Here is a 16,517-nt window from a genome sequence, read left to right as displayed (position 1 = left end):
ATACCCCGACCCGTGTGTCTCACGAATGGTTCTGGGGCCCCTCGGCCTTTCCGCATTGGCTGGCCACCGTGTTTAAGTCAAGGCATTGTAAACACCATTCACTGGTCCACGGCTTGATATTGATACCCCCAAAGGTGTGCGGGCCCTGTTTGCCATGTGTGTTTGTGTCCGCCTGTACGCTAATGACCGTTTTATTTGTGCTAGCGTGTGTCAGCTGTGGACTATATTTGGACAGCACCAACGAGTCAAAATTCAACCAAAGGGTGTGCTCTGGTGAGACGGCTATAGGTAAAAAGTAAAACGGGCTATGAGACAAAGGCGATGAGAAAAGGGGAGGGGGTGGGCAGCTCAGTGAAACCTAAGCCTTGTAGACCCCGGTCTCCCTTCCTACGGGCATTCTGTGGCTGGCAAAAAAAAAAATTGCACTGTATATTTGAAGTTTTGGATCACGTGACAGAGGCAGGGTTTGTGAATCAAAGCGCACTATGACTTCAAGAGAGAGAGGGAGAGAGAGAGAGACGGGAAAAAGAGAGGGAGGCGGAATGCAACAGGCTAAAGTCAGTCGTCGGCTTGAGAGAAACTTCACAACTTTTGAGTTCATGGTCTGCTCATTCTTGCGTTGACTTATATCCTTGTAAAAAAAAGTAGCCTCCCCCTCCCAGAACAAAAACCAGCAAGCAGACTGCCGGCCTCCCATCAGACATCTGGTAAGTTTGTCTTGTAGACTTGTTTTTTGCTTGATGTGGATTTTCCTTTCAAACTTGAGCGTGTATCAGCGATGTGTAAGAAAAGACGGACGGGCATGTCAGAGCACGAGTGAGATATCTCTTTCTTGCTCTGTGTTTGTGTGTTGTTGGGACTGCACGAGTGCAGGGGTTGGGTTTCCTGAGGACCGCTTTAATTGAGAGCAGGGCAAAGAGAAAGAAACATTGAAAGTAGAAAAGTGATCGGCACTCCAATGTGCTGGAGGGCCGCGCCATGTGAGCGGATGAACTCTTACACGGGTGTTAGCGCATCGGCTTTGCGCCGGTGATGGATGCGCAGGCCCGACCTTTTAGATTCACCCATGCTGAAAGATCAACGCTGGATGCCGGTGATATGTTTTTGATGTGGTCAGCCACTGGTTGAGTACTTCAGGTGCAGCGGTTGCAGACTCTTTGCCATCACACTAAATTGATGGATGAGACCACTAGCATAACAATGGTTGAGTAGCTCTTGAACAACTTTCCGTCCACATCAAATAGTCTGCCGTGGACAATGCGAGACCAAACTAATTGTTGCCAGTTTGCATTTATTTCCTTTTTTTTGGTCTTTTTTGTCCCTGTTCTATAATTACGGCAAGATTGATGAGTAAGTTGCTACTAAGTGCTTCCTCCTGCCTGGTCTCTTTATTATTTGCGTCATATCGGTTCATCATCACGTCGATAGCAGGGGCATAAAAAGTTATGAGTAAACACTTGGGACACGCTGACTCACAATAGCAATTAAAAGCTAGCGATCGGAGAAAATTATAGCATATACTGAATTCAGTCCCAAAATATTTTGGTCCCACATTGTAAAAAGACATAAAAATAGAATTGTTTTTGAAGGTTTTAAACTGAACTGGGAAAAATATCACATTCAAAAGTGCCTAAAATTGGGGAGGGGGGGGGGGGGACATGTCACATGGGAGCATACCTGTGCTCATGTGTCTCCAAACATCTGCCATCGTCAAACCAAGCGTAAACTGGTCTATGTGAGCAACTCGACTCAGCGCTCTATAAAATAAAGTTGGATGCATCTGTTGTTAGTTAAATCCTGTGGCATGGAAACTCCCTAGACTGTTTATTGGTGTCCGCTCAAATTGATTTGGGTGTGTTGGATGTCATTATTTAACCCTGCTGCAATCTCATCTCCATGAATGACCCTGTAGACCAAAACCACTTTAGGAATTCTCTGTCAGGCTAACTTAGAGTTCCTCGTCTACACTTGAATTTGTCTTCTTGTTTTTTGTCGTCCAATTCGTAGAAACTAGAAACTTGAGTGTCCTCAACCCACCCAAGAATATTTTGCTCTCCACAGTATTCCACATTGTCCATGGAATTATTTAGAGAGATATTGTGAGAGTCATGCATGCCTAATTGGCTTCAGAGATTTGGAAGTCACTTGAATTGCTGCTTTTTTGTGTGTGCCAGTACATTGAAAGAAGCTCACAATGTGTGTTCAATTGTGGCCTGAGGATGTTCTGTGCTCAGCGCTGGCTCCAAATGCTTTTAAACACACTTCTAATCTTCTATCTAGAGTCGCAGACTGCGTCTGAGCGTGTGTGTGTGTGTGTGTGTGTGTGGGAGGGGAGTTTAGACTCACTTTTCACTTCAATGCTAAATGAAAAGCTGCCTAACAAATGCCTCAATTAGGCCTGACCCATGGCCGTAGTACGAGGCCCGGAGCGACAGAAGCTGACCCCCGGCATCGACCTCGAGACCTTGAGCAGCCCACAGGCTTGACTCCACATAATGACAACATTGTGTGTTTTATAAAACATCACGCTCATCCACATCATTCCCATTTACATTGTGTAATTCCAAAACTCAAGTATTCCTGTTTTTGTGGAGAAGGCTTGATTTATGTCGCATTCAGTGTTTGGGGAAAAAAAATGTGGAGCTCATTTATCAAAGTCCTTGCCAGGGTAACAGTGAATTTCAAAGCAATGAAGTGTAACAACAGCATATTTAGTCATTTTGACATGCCAAATGACCAATTAGTTATCACATTGACACATTCCTCATCTTTAGACTAGACATGTTTACGGAGTACGGAAAATATGATTGCAATGTTTAAGGCTGAGATGTTTGGGGCTCGTCTCACCTTGGTTTACATCCAGTGCATCCATTTTATAAACTGCTTATTGTCACGATGCTCGCAGGTGAGCTGGGTCCTATTCTTGTTGACTTTGAGTGAGAGGCAGGAGGAGGGAGGGCACGAAATAAAAAGACACTGCAAAGTACACGTACAAGTTTGCTCTGTTTTTAACGTGCATTGTCTTCAAAAGAAATGCATTATTGCACTGGAAATGGGAAATGCGCTCAAGCAATGGGCACGTGTTTATGGCAACCAAATGGTAACGCCTCTGTCGTGCTTGCTTTTGCCAATGGAAAAGTGTCAATTGTTAGCTGAATGATTACCTCTGTGGTGGGAAGCATTTTTGTCTCTTTTTTGCGGTGCTGTGGGATGTTGGCTATATCTCCCATTCGGTCGCCCGTGTTTTAAGATAAGGCAGATTTGATTGTGGTTGCGGTTGGTGTGTTTACAGCTTATTGTCTTGTTTTTTGGTTCCACCCCCTCGTTTAAACGATATTTCCATAACGTTTTTATTTTTGATTTGTGTTTTTTGCGGTTAAGTGGCTCTAAAAGAAGATGTGGTTTTAAAAAAGTGGTCCTGGATTTTAAGTGTTGCTTTATCTACATTTTTTTTAATCTGACAGACGTTGAATATACGGTATGTTGAAAAATGCATGGTTTGTTATATAAGTATCTAGAACCATGAAAAAAAAAAAAGATCCATTTTTTGCTTTAATTTCTCGCAAAAGAACCAAGTGATATACGGGAGCAACAAATCCGGTGGGATTAAACCTGGAAGAGTTTTGTCTTTAAGCATGTTTGTGAAAATAAACAACTTGAAGGTCTAGAAACACAAATATTGAGGAATTGAGTTCTTTTCTCGTAACAACACAGCTTCAAAGCTCTCTCACACTTTGGGACGTAGACACTTTTAAAGCCCGTCACCATGTAATCCATATGATATGCTAACATTGAGTACTAATCAAGCACATGATCAAACTACATAAAGAGCACCATTGTACAGTGCGAAGCAGAGAATTTGTCCCCACCGGCTCAACTTCATAACCACTGGAGACCATCCAAGCATTGCTGAGCATCACGTCTGTGTTCCGCCATTAACGCCATTCCACTACTTCAACCCGAGTCACATGAAATTGGTTTATTGCCATTGTTTGACTTCATGGTCTGCTTTGAGCGCTAAATGGAACATAAAAGATATGATTAAGGAAATTGTGTATGAGCATGTCAGAAAGATTTCAGATAGAAGTTGTTGAAGATAATCAAGGGGAACCAACTGGACTCTTTGGCGGCGTACGAGTTGCTCGGTTTTGAAACTTGTCTATTTTCAGGTCCATCTAAAACTGCTCATGACTGGGGAGGCACTGACAGCCACATTAAAGTTTCCACCAGTGTTTTTGCATAATAAAAAGTATTCTTGTATTTCATACAATCATTATTGAATCGTTTTATTTTTTATTAGTAGATTTCAAAGTAGGATTTTGTAGCATTTTAAAGTGCATTTGTGTCACTCCATGCCATCGTCTTACTCGAATTGCAGCGGTCGGAAACCCGCTTTTCCACAAAATGCTAGGTAGTTAGTTCTGCTTTTCATGGTACAGTTTTTTTTTTTTTTGCAGTCGTCAAAGGACACGGTCATTAACGAATTACTTTTGTGTGTTGCCACCATGCAAATTACAAGAAGACGGGTTTTGAGAAACTGTGCGTTTTGTATTCTTTCCTTTCCATCCTTGTCACACAGAAGTGGCGATTGTGTTTGTCTATTCCCACCATACGACTGCGGTTGGAACCAAAATGGAGGGTGCCACGAAACGCTTCATAAGTTATTTTTGGAACAATTCAAGAATACTGACCATGGAAACGGTAAATAGTGTGTGCTAAACTCCACAGAACTGCCCTACACTATTTGGTGGAAGAGTTTGGTTTTGTGAGCAGTCTTTGTACAAACTTGCAGCACACTAACAAGATCAAACAATGTTTATGACGAGACGAGATGTTGTAACACGGATCCGTTTTGAATTGGCATCGGCTTCTTTGTTTTCGGACCATGTGTTGAAATGCACGGCGTGTATTCATCATAGCAAGGGAAATACACACGTCTGTGTGTGTGTGTGTGGTGGCGGGGAGAAAAGTTTTCAAAGTTGCTCCATCTTTTAGTTTAAATAAACAGTGCCAGTCATTCTCTATGTTTGTTAATGAGCCCTGACATAGAAGCTGAAGGGTTGGCAGCTAAGGCGTTCACTTCTTCTGTCTGCGTGTCAAAGTGGCCAAGGTACTAAACTTTAAAATTGCTACGAGAGGCCAGCTTGCGGCAGACGAATGAAAAGTTACACACTTCAATTGTGTTGCTTTTTCTGTCTTTTTACCAGAAATGTGTTTGGATGTGATGTGGGCTCAATGTTTTTTTTCTCTTGTTTGGGATTTTTGTTGTGGAAATGCGGGCACTAATGAAATCAACTTGAAACTTGAAATCAACTTGCGGTTGGGACACGTTACCAGCGTGACTCTCAGTGATGACCGTGTGCGTGTGTGTGTCTTTCATAACCGTAACCATAAGCTAATTTGGAAAAACTATAAAATCCAGTCACATTTGCAAAAGCTAACTAGATCCAGATGACTCGCCTCACAAACAGCGGAACATGTGATTGAAAAAGTTTATGTCATTTCAACTGTTTAGATGTGGAAATGGAGTGAAAATAAGCAGAACTGATGGTAACTTATGTAGCAACTTGTTGGAAAAGTCGCTCGGATGGAAAGCCCCATTCAGGTTTTTTTTTTTTTTACACTAAACCTGTTTTTAATCCTCATTGTCTGGGTAAAAGCAGCACCGGTTTGCACGTAAATGTGTGCGTGTGTGTCAGCAGAACCGGCACCAGGTGACCCAGTCTGACCTGACCCAGCCTGCGCTCATAAAAGCAGCATTGAGGCCCGGAGGCCCGCAGACACAGCGCCACTTTTGTTGCCCTACCCAAGGTGTATTCCCCCCGGAGGCGCAACGTGGGGGCGGAGGGTGTTACTCATTAGCGAGAAAGAAACCAGTCCTTGGCTTTGGACGTATATGATTTTATTAGCAGAAATAAAAAAAGTGTTTCTTTATTTTTATGTTTGCGTTCGGTAACGACTCCGTCTGGTGCTTTCTTGTAGCCCCCATGCTGTTTCACCACAGTTCCTTCTTTCTCCTATTAATCCACTTTCCAATGCGCCTCTAATTAATAGCACTCCACTCTTACACATGGCCAGCCAGATGCTTGGAACCCCTTGTGTTCCTCATGCTCTCTTTTGCCATCTTTTTTTTTTTTTCACCTTTCAACACTATTTTTTTTTCTCTTCATGGCAAATCTTTTTACACATCTGGCTTTCATACTTGACTTTTTTTTGGGGTTTGATTTTGTAAAAGAGTCGACGTCAACCTGAGTGACCCAAAGGCTACATCTGTCCTTTAGTTCCTCCTTCATTCTGCAAGGTCAATTGAAACTTTCAATGACGCTTCAGCTTGTGTGTAATGGCTGAATTTTCCACTTGATGATTTGCTCCTGAACATGATTAACCCTCTCGGTGATGCCTGGAAAAGCAAGTATTTGACACTTTTGATCAATATTTGTATAGTTTCTTGTGTTGAAAGTCGCTTGAATTGAAACTCCATTTTACTAGTTTCTTTTGGCTTCACTCTCGTATTTTCAAACCAGCGTGAAATGTATAAATAAAAAAAGAAAACGTACAGGTGATGCCGAACAAAGAACCCATGTTATATTAATTATTGTATTCATCCGACTTTCGAGGGGGAGAAAAAAAAGTCCTTGACCCCAAAGGGTTAAATGTGCAGAACATCTGTGTACATTCACTTGCAGACTGCATGTCTGTGCTTGCATGTGCCTCTCATATGCAGCACTGTGTGTGTGAATGTTTGTTAAATGTGGCATTTTGCACATGTGCATGATTGGGAGGGGGGGGGGGGGTGAGAAAAAAAATTATACACAAACTACCTGGCCACTTTATCCAAACCAGTGTTTGACATTCTTTGATCGTCAAACAGTCAAGGTCTTTGTGGAAATAGTGGCAGGGACTCTCCCAACTGGCTCTCGCGGTGAAGAAAAACCGCAGCGGAGCCGAGCAGTTACAGAAATATGTCAATATGGGAAATATGACTTTAAAAACAACATTGACTGCGCTGACTTTGGTGTGTGTGTGTGAGAGAGCGGGGGAAGAATTAGCAAAAGAATTTTAACTGTAATGACAACCGCTGATTTGTCATTCTAATGTTACCCTAATGCACTGTGTTATTAAAGATCATGAAATATGATGATTTCCAGTGCTGTGTTTGGTATATCTGTGAGTTATGATATATTTGTTTAAAAGTGCTTAAACAATACTATTCGATGAGAAATTACTCCTCTGACTGGTTCAAATGTGACAAGAAAATATAACATACTTGTGCAACTACATTAAATCCTTTTCTTCCCTTTTTTTTTCTAAAAACTCACCTAATTGCAAATTTTTGTCCTTTTTGTAAATCTCTAAAGTGTCACAAGATGGCGCCAAAGGAAAAAAATAATGACTGCAATTTTTTGGGCAAATTTAGGCACATTTTGAAATGCAAACTTTCACATTCAAATACCAGTCAACATGAACAATTGTATAAACTCGATGTACTTTTTTTTCATGGAGGAGCAAGTCCTATAAAAACTTTCCAAGCTGGGGTCATGTCGATGATTCAGAGCAAGCGCTGCGTTGTTTTTGGACGGCAGTGATGCCATTATGCCTTTTAAAAATGTGAAGCGCAAAACTGAAACATTCTCACAATGAAGCAGCGTTTTCCAGCTACATGCATGTGTGTATGGGTTCATGTTTCCTGCGCATGTGGAACAGTTTACCTAATAAGCAGGTATGAGTCGACCTGATGTAGTTGCTCTCCAAGTGACAAGCAGCTGTGTGTAACCGCGTGTACCCGTGATAACAATGACAGCCGAGTAGCGATTTTTCTTCATTTCAACCACTCCACCTATTTTTTCCTTTTTTTTTAATTCTGGCTGATTCAGTATAATCCCTTTGTTCTTTAGTGGAAGACATTTGTAAATTCAGATCTCCTTCCCTTTGTGCGTGCGTGTGTGTGTGTGTGTGTTTGAGTGTTTGATTCGCAAGCTGAAGCAGGCCCAAAACAACAAGACATTCTTTGGCTGAGCTGTATTTACCACAGCTCTACCACAGAGACTTAAGCCCCGCCCACTCGTGAAATCACTGAAGGGAATGAGAAAGAAACAAGAGAGGGCAGCCCTCGTATAACTTTTCCAGCGGGTCACTGAGGCACAGCGGGAGACCCAAAAAGACAGAAAAAGGTGGGATGAGATCGCGGCGACCTTGAGCAAAGCGAGAGCGCAGAGGCCTTCCTGTGGGGTACGATGAGCACGACTTAGTTTAGTGTGTGTGTTGTTGTAAGGGGTTAATTTTACCCATGTTGCTGGCAGGCTGGCAGGGGGAACACAGAGACCCTTTATAATACAGTTGTGCTGATTGAAATCATATGGCTGAAATCATTACACCATTTGCGAAGCAGAGCATGAGAGAAAGGCTTTCTTTTCCCGCTTCTTCCTCACTCGCTTTTTTTGTTTGTTCTTTAGCAGCATCAGTGCTTTTCTACATGTATTTCAATTGAGGAACGTTTAGCATCTAACGTGTTCTTGTCTCGTGTTCTTCTGCAGACTAGTGGCCATCGCCGTCACGTGATTTCCAGGAGGCCATCACAAGTCTCGCCTCCGCATCCCAACTTGGGAGAAGCCAACACCTTGAGGTGCTGGCTGAATGGCACCTGACCCTTTCGCTTTCCTCTGCGGCCCCTGACCACCGAGACGTGGAGAAAAATCAGCTCAAAATCACAGCAGTAGCTTTTTAGTGTTACCATGGCAACCAACAAGGAGCATCAACTGCGTCATATGGCGGGCTTCCCTCGCACCATGTATCCTTTCCCTTTCAATGCCATGAGGAGCCACTCCCCCTTTGACCTGCTGGCCAGCAGCAACCTTTTTGGCCGCTTTGGGGCAGACCTTCCGAAAGAGATGGCAGCATTGTGTAAGTACATCAAGTCACTTTGTGTTTACAAAGGGCTAGGTCCCAAATTATAGGAAATATTGCTTTATTTTGTTTTAGTGTTGATTATCCCCTCCCTCATGTTTCCTCGCAGAATAAGCACACACCACGCCATTCTGCACATGAATCATTTTTCATACATTTGCTTGGCGCCCAAAGTCAGCTGAGATAAACCGAGACACTAATGAGATCAAACGATAAAGAAAATTGATGGCTGGGTCCATAAATGTATCAAGAAAAACGACTTGAATCCTAGTTAATGTTTATAACCGTCAAGAAAATGCATCTGAGGTCAGATTCTGGCGATATTTCTAAAATGTGTGAAGAATTGGCATTTTTAATCTCAGTCACACAGTCTTGCACATGACACTGAGTGTGGACTGTCTGTGCTGTGTGAACAACTTTGGAATTCTTTTTGATTTAGGAATCTTTTAGAGATATTTTCAGGCTTACGTTTGTGTACAGAGTTTAAGATGTGTTTTTTTTTTTTTACAGTCCTCCATAAATAAAAATCCAGGTGAGCCTTTAAATCCAGCATGAGTTTACTTCCTTTGACCTACAGGGGGTACTATTGTCCTTCCATAATGCTACAAGTGCAAAGCGCCTATCGAGAAATATTCTCTTTGCCTGAGATTGAGGCTTTTCCTTCACCTTAATGTCAATGATGCTTCATCATTTATTTAATTATCATCCAGATTTGAATTGTCAGGTCAAATTTAAAATTAGCATAAAAGCAAGGAGAACAAAGAAAACGTTCTCACAGGAATGGCAAAGCAGTTCACTTTGAGGATGAAGAAACACCTAGAATTGTTGACCTCATTACATTATGCAGGTGTACCTAATATTGTGGCTGACTGGCATTGAGGAAATGTCCAATACCTGCTGAGCAGATTTTTTTTTTCTTACCTTAGTTCACCCAGTTTGTTGTCAATCTCAAGTTTGGTTTAAATATGGCGTTGAGTGTCGCATGTTTATAGGGTTTTTTCCCACTTAACCAAACATTCACGTATGGAGTAATACAAACCTAATCTTCTCTGAGTGGATTTCCCTAAAATGACATATTAGCATGTTCACTTTCTGCTTCCAAAATATGCTGTCATCCTTGTCAATATTAGTATTAAGCAAGCTGAAATGACGCTCCGGGTTTGAAGCTTGGGATAATCAACAGAGGCGCCCTGTTTGACTGTACAAAATACAATAGCTCCTCTTTGGGCAAACAAGAGAACATATTAGTTTGTTTTTTTAAAAGTACCAACCGTTTTTAGCTGCAGCATGGTGACTGAGCTCATTCATTGAGCAAACATCAAAACAGCTTTTTCTATTTCATATTTGAACATCACAGAATTCTACTACATCTGCATTGTGTTAGTTTGAAGGGTTGTAAAGGTTTCTACCCCTTACAACAATTTTTGCACAAATGAGATCTGCCTTGGCTCGTGCGGTAATTTTGGAGTTCAAAAGCAGTGGAGAAAAACATGCTGCATGCTCCTGGAGTTTTTCAGTCCTCTCGTAATTACTGGATGCCAATCAAAAGTCAGGAGTAAATGCAAAGTTGGAGATATTTGTTGGAACAGTATTATTTATTTACTTGTCATGGACGAAGAAAATCAATTCTGTTATTTCTCATTTTATCTAAATTCAAATGTGAATGGATAAAGTTGTTTTGTAGTTGCAATATGCCTGTTTGTTACACAGATATGCAGATTTACTCAGTCATTTCACAGTTTTAAGTCCCACATGAAGAGCTTGTTTCCAAAACATGACAAATCCATTTGGATCATTATGAGCTTGTTTACCAAAACTTGACATTTTTTTTCTTCTGACATCTCTCAACTAACAAAACTCAATTCCTATCCTGCAAATTCCCTTTTTCAAAACCAAATTCATTTGACTGCCAAATTCCCTTTTTCAAAACCAAATCCATTGGACTGCCATCCCAAATTGTCTACAATTTACTGTCCAGGATATTAATAGCCACATTTACCATGTGTAACTGACACCAACCTGAACGTCCCCCCGCTGAGTGTAGCTTCCACATAAGCCTGCTGCAGTCAGCCTGAAGTCATGTCCCGGCCAGCTGCATAATCTTGTAGCCACAATGCAGTACTCCCAGTGGACAGGGACCTGCAAAAGAACAAGGCGGCACTGAGGTGGTAGCTCGAGCACTGTCCAAATCAAACATTTTGAGCAGCGTGTTTGTGTGTCACTATCCTGTGAAATGGGCATCAGGCCCAACATGCCCGTCAATCCCTTTTGTGTGTGTGTGCATGTGTGTGTCTGTGTGTGTCTGTGTGCGTGTGTTCCCAGCGCAGCTGTTATCATTTGATCTGCAGTCATTCAGTGGAGCCTATAGCAGCGTATATTTCACCAAGCTAGTAGCTCACAGCATGTGATTACATCTCCAACATGTCACTCCCGGTACTTTATCACTTATGAAGACAGATGTGTCCAACTTGTATTTAAGTCATGTAGTTGACATTTAGTGGCGCTGATGATAGAAAATAGCAGCAGGCCGCATACAATTGTAATTATAATAATTCTATCCAGAGACTGTCATAGTTGAAGTTGACAATTTAAAATTCCATTTATTGCTAAGATAATTATATTTGTCCACTTTCTATAAAGCCTGGATGGATGGATGGATGGATGGCTGGACGGACTGATTTCTTCCACCCCAAACCCATACTAGAAACAAACAATGAATTAAAAACTAATAGCAGCATTGAGAAGGCATTAAAAGAAATGTAAATTTAACCCCAAGCAAGAATGCAAAGCAGCTATGATATCGCACTTATTTTTCAAATTTGAGCTCACTGTTTTGATTCCTCGTGACACCCAATTCTCGATGGGTACCCTCGCGCGGCAGTGCAGCGATATAAAGCTCCTTGATGGATGGCGTCTTTTGAATACTAATTGCTAGCATGCCAACGAGGTCCCGGTTTGGCTGTTTGAAATGGTTCTCCAAGGCTTTCCATCCCGACCGCACGGCCATTCCTTTACATCAAATACGGCAGCAGTGATCTCTCATTATTTTGCTAATTAATCCGTGCGCAGCGTTCCCTAATGAGATGAAGCATTGGTGCACTTGAAGTAAGCACACACAGTAGCAACTTCAAAAGCTTATTACGGCCTGTTCACTCGTACAGTAAGATGTCTTTAATTTTTCTAATGTAAGCTGTAGTTAAAGAGCTTGAATCCCATTAGACACCGTGGTTTTTCAAATATATTTAGTCAAACACAGTGGTTATAAAAAGTCAACACACCCATGTTCGGGTTTTGTAATATATATTAAAAAAAAATGACTCAAGAAAAATCGTTTTAAAGCTTTTTCTATCGTCAATGTGACTCACAGTATCTGTGCTGACACTGAATGCTATTTACAATCATTTATTGATATTTGTACATTCTGAATACAGCTAGAATTTGCCAAGAGGGTGTGCACACTTGTGCAATCACGTTCTCAGCTGTTAGTTTTTATTTTCCCTCTCGAAACAATTGAGTTGTACACGCCAAAGTAATGGTGCACAAAGTTTTGAAATGATTTATCTGACTTTTTTTTCATATGAAAAAAAAAAGGCATTTGAACAAGGGTGTGTAGATTTTTTATACCCATTGTATGTCATCCAGCACAAGCAGACACATTCTTTTATCCTGAGATTGTGGATAGTTGTGTGGACATGTGAAAAACATTTTAATATGTCATCATATTAATATCATGAGGAAACTTTTTTTTTTCCCCCCTGTAATGAACGCAGTGTCCTTTAGTGGTCTCATCACATAAATTAAGTCGCTATATGTCGTGTGTGTGCGTGTGTGCACGCACACGTGCTTCTGTCGGAGCACAACTATGTGTGTATGCTTGAACTGAGTGCCTACGATGACAGACACAAAGAAAAACACACAAGTCCCACTCTCTGCCTCAAGTTACTCATATCTCACACACGCACAGATATTTCCATTGCCACTCTGTCGGCTGCACATTCCAACATTCATGAATGCCGCGCTGCTCACATTCGTGACTTATTTGTGCGCTCTGCGATGGCCGCAGAGAGACTTTGTGCAAATATCTGCGGCCGAGCCGGAGAGAGAAAGAGAGAGAGGGAGGCCATTGTTCGCCTCTGTGTGTTTGTGTCAGACATGACGACGGGATGAATAGCTGAAGAACCTGATTGTGAAAGCTTGTAATGTGACCCTCTTCTAAAAGTATGAGGCGGAATCAAGACACCAGCATAAGGAAGAGCAGAAAGCGTGCGGTTTGGCCCGTTTGTGAGCTAGCGACTGGTGCTTTTGGTAAAAGTGAAGGAAAATGTGGCGTCCGCTTCTTCTTTCACATTCCCCCTGTATTTGTGGGTCTCTTTTGTACAAAGCAGCAACAGGGGGCAGGGTGCTGCGAGGCGGGGAGGGTAATTGTCTCAAGGTGTGGAGAGAGCTCAGCGGGCTGTTATTGTGCCACTCTACTCCCTGCAGGGTGTCATTATAGTGTGTGTTTGTGTGCCCGGCCATGATGTTGAAAGACAGGTAAAGCAAAACAAGAAAAACAAGAGCGGGTCAGACGTGTGAAATAGAGCGCAGCATCCCTTTAACTTCCAAATCATAATGTATTCAGTCAGGGGGATGAAAAGAAACAAATAAAAAGGGGGGGAAAAACAACTGTAATAATATGAGTGTACAAAGCCCAAGGCATGACATGTTTGGAAGTGAGCGTGCATGTGTGTGTATATGTGCAAAAGGGGGGGGGGGGGGGGGGAGCCCCAGTGGGGGTTTCTTCTAGAGTTCATCCCTCTTGAAGGAGGGAAGGAAAGGGAGGAGTGGAGGGAGGAGAGTGAAGCTGTCTAGTATACAAACTATTCACACCGCAGGCCAGTGTGTGTGTGTAAGCTGAACACGCACAACTTAATCAGTTTGGACCCCATTTGAAAGAATTGAATTTGATAGCCACGTATGCCGGGACTCGGCTCACAACAGAGAAATAAAAATAAATTATGATACGTATGATAAATTTAGGCGAGGTCTAAAAAGAAAATCGAAGTGGACCAATAAAGACAAAAAATGAAAACATCTGATGAAATTTGTTTTTCTTACCTCAATTTCATTAGTTGTTTTTTTTTTTTAATAAATATCATCACTATCAAGATTTCAATAAAAAAAGATCCTTAAAATGATATAAACTTTTTTTTAACTTTTTGAATTGGACTTGGTGTACTTAAATATAACCAGGCTAATAGCACCACTACTGACGTCACTTCTAAATTACTGTCACAATAGAATTATTTGGAAAATTCCTCTTTGGGCGGGGTTTGGTGACACAAGGAAGTTTTGAGATTTGACTTGAGCAAATTATGCTACATCTAAAAGAGTAGCTCCCACTTTTGTAAATTTGTTTTATTTTTTCTTCAAACCTCATGCGTGAAAATTTTGTTAGCTGAATTCTGACTGACACCAACGAAAATGTTGCTTTGAGTATGGAGAGATTTTTAATGTTTTGGAAATGCTTGCATTGTGACTAAGTGTGTTTGTGTAAGCACTTGGACCTCCCCCGTAGTCCATCATCTCAATGCACCGCTCATCTCTCAACACGCTCCTGTCTTCATTGCAACAGGTGTGAACTGATTTCTTTTTTTTTTTTTTTTTTTAAGTGTTCCCGGCGTTTGTTGTCATCGCCAACGGCAATGGAGCAGAATATCATTTATGGGACAAAAAGGAAAAGCGTTTCATGCTGAAGTCATTGCATAAAGGGAAATCAAGTTCAAAAGTGTATTGCAAGGCAGGGCAGAGGGTTTGTTCTTATTTGCATCCAATCTGAAATCCGAAGCTGGAAAAGTTGGAGGCGATTCGGAGGGAAAGTGGGGCTGTTCCGCGTGGCCTATCAGGCATCAAGCGCACACCCGGCTCCTCCCCGGACCCCGCCCCTCCTAGTGCTCATGCCTTGCCTGTGCTTGTGGTGGAGAGCGAGAGGCCCACAGAGCCGCCGAGAGGGGAACTGAGATCAGTTACAGAGCTGAGGTCCATTGAGTGACCCGAGGGCAGAAGGAAAGTGCTCCGCAGAGAACTGGAGAGACCGCTTTAGACCCATCAACTTAGTTGGAGTTGCACTTTGGAGGAGACAGAAGCGGTTCGAGTCCAGCATGTTCGACTGCATGGAGGCTCTGGGGCTGGCCCCGCGCCCCCTCTACGATGTGTCTGCGCAGGGATCCTGCATGCTGTCCAAGGCGCCCCCGTTCTTCTCCAGCCTGGACCCCTTCGCTTGGGCCGGGACTGGCAGCCTTCAGTGTGAGTACCCGGCCCATCCCATCCCTTCAATTCTGTCCATCACATTGGTTGCTCCTTATCAGGCTTGTCGCCGGTGTTATCACGGCGCTCTCTCCACAGGAAGAGGCAGATTCCCCTCAGTGCTGTGTGGCCATTCTCACCCCCGCCGTCCGTTTGTTTATGTGCTTAGCGGGCTTTGCGGGGGACTTTAGCGGCGCATATTTATACATCATCATGTTTGTTGTCTTTGCGAATGACTTCACATGATTGACAGCTGCTTGAAACAATACAGGACCTGACCTGGCAGCCAGCGCAGAACACAATGTCCAAACAGAAACAGCTTTGACAGATTGAAGGCAAATGGGCCTTGAAATCACATTGTTGTAATTTGCCCTCTTGTATGGAAGTCGCACAGCGCAGCACTTATGTGCCTGTTTCAACACTGCTTTCCTCTGTGCCTTGGTGACCTTCATTTTCTCTACTGCATTAGCGAGCAGAGCAGTGGGCCAATGTGTGCCGAGGCCCACATTGCATCAAATGCGGACCCTGTAACAAACCCGCTCCAGATAATAACAAAAGCTAATCTTTTCCTATCGTCATGGAGCAGCCCATTGTGGAGATTTTTTTTTTTAAATTCCATTTGGCCCTGCCGTGCGCCAACTCAAACATTGACTATCTATTCAAGTCAAATTGTGCCAGTCAGATACCCGGCCAGCACGACCTGTGCGCCGCACTCAAGTGGCCAAGGCAAAGCACCCCGAGTCTATTTATCTTCAGTGTTCATTCGGACAGTCGGCGGTGTGCGCTAACGATGACGGATGAGCAGTCGGCTCGACAAACACCACGGCCCGGGCCTGTCCCGACTCGCTCGGGAGCTTCCCCAGATGCCAGCCTGAAAGACACACTTCTCATTCATTCAACTTTTTTTCAAAAATGCTTTTGAGAGCCCAAGAACCAAATTGTGGAAACTGTTAATTGAAGCAAAGAAACTAAAAGTGCTTTTCTCTTTTTGACACCTAGACTAACCTGTTAGTCTATTTGAAGAGGAAACAGGCAAAGGGGAGTGACTCATCTCTCATACCTTTATACTCAAATCTATTTGTAATGCAGATGGAGGCAAGACTGCTTGTTTAGAAACGTTTTAATTTGGAGGCCTAAAGGCTGTTGAATATCAATCATTATTGACTGAATGGATTTTATTTAGTATTTATTTTATTCTTCTATTTATTCTCACTCCTTGATAGTTCTTCTAACTAAGTACTTGATAATGATCTCTTTAGAAATGCTATTCTTAATTTATAGATTCCTCATGAGATGGATGGGGGACACTATTTGAATGAATTTTGCCC

General features: G+C 42.4%; 1 protein-coding gene across 2 annotated transcripts in view; it reads left to right on the top strand.

Annotated features, from left to right (window-relative positions):
- Nucleotides 1–530: 530 nt before the first annotated feature.
- Nucleotides 531–16,517, top strand: part of LOC119122605 (retinoic acid receptor gamma-A-like) — a 25,856-nt gene continuing 9,869 nt past the window's right edge. The window contains exons 1-2 of one of the 2 annotated variants that reach the window (XM_037251004.1): nucleotides 531–707; nucleotides 8,535–8,901. In XM_037251004.1, the coding sequence (XP_037106899.1) occupies nucleotides 8,733–8,901 (169 nt within the window). In that variant the 5' untranslated portion in view covers nucleotides 531–707; nucleotides 8,535–8,732. Of the gene's footprint in view, nucleotides 708–8,534; nucleotides 8,902–14,857; nucleotides 15,190–16,517 lie in introns of those variants that run through there. The other variant, XM_037251005.1, reaches the window with a different exon arrangement.

Source organism: Syngnathus acus, chromosome 5, assembly GCF_901709675.1.
Source record: "Syngnathus acus chromosome 5, fSynAcu1.2, whole genome shotgun sequence".
Taxonomy (NCBI): domain Eukaryota; kingdom Metazoa; phylum Chordata; class Actinopteri; order Syngnathiformes; family Syngnathidae; genus Syngnathus; species Syngnathus acus.
The sequence above is the reverse complement of the archived record's forward strand: the minus strand, read 5'-3'. Positions and strand labels throughout refer to the sequence as shown.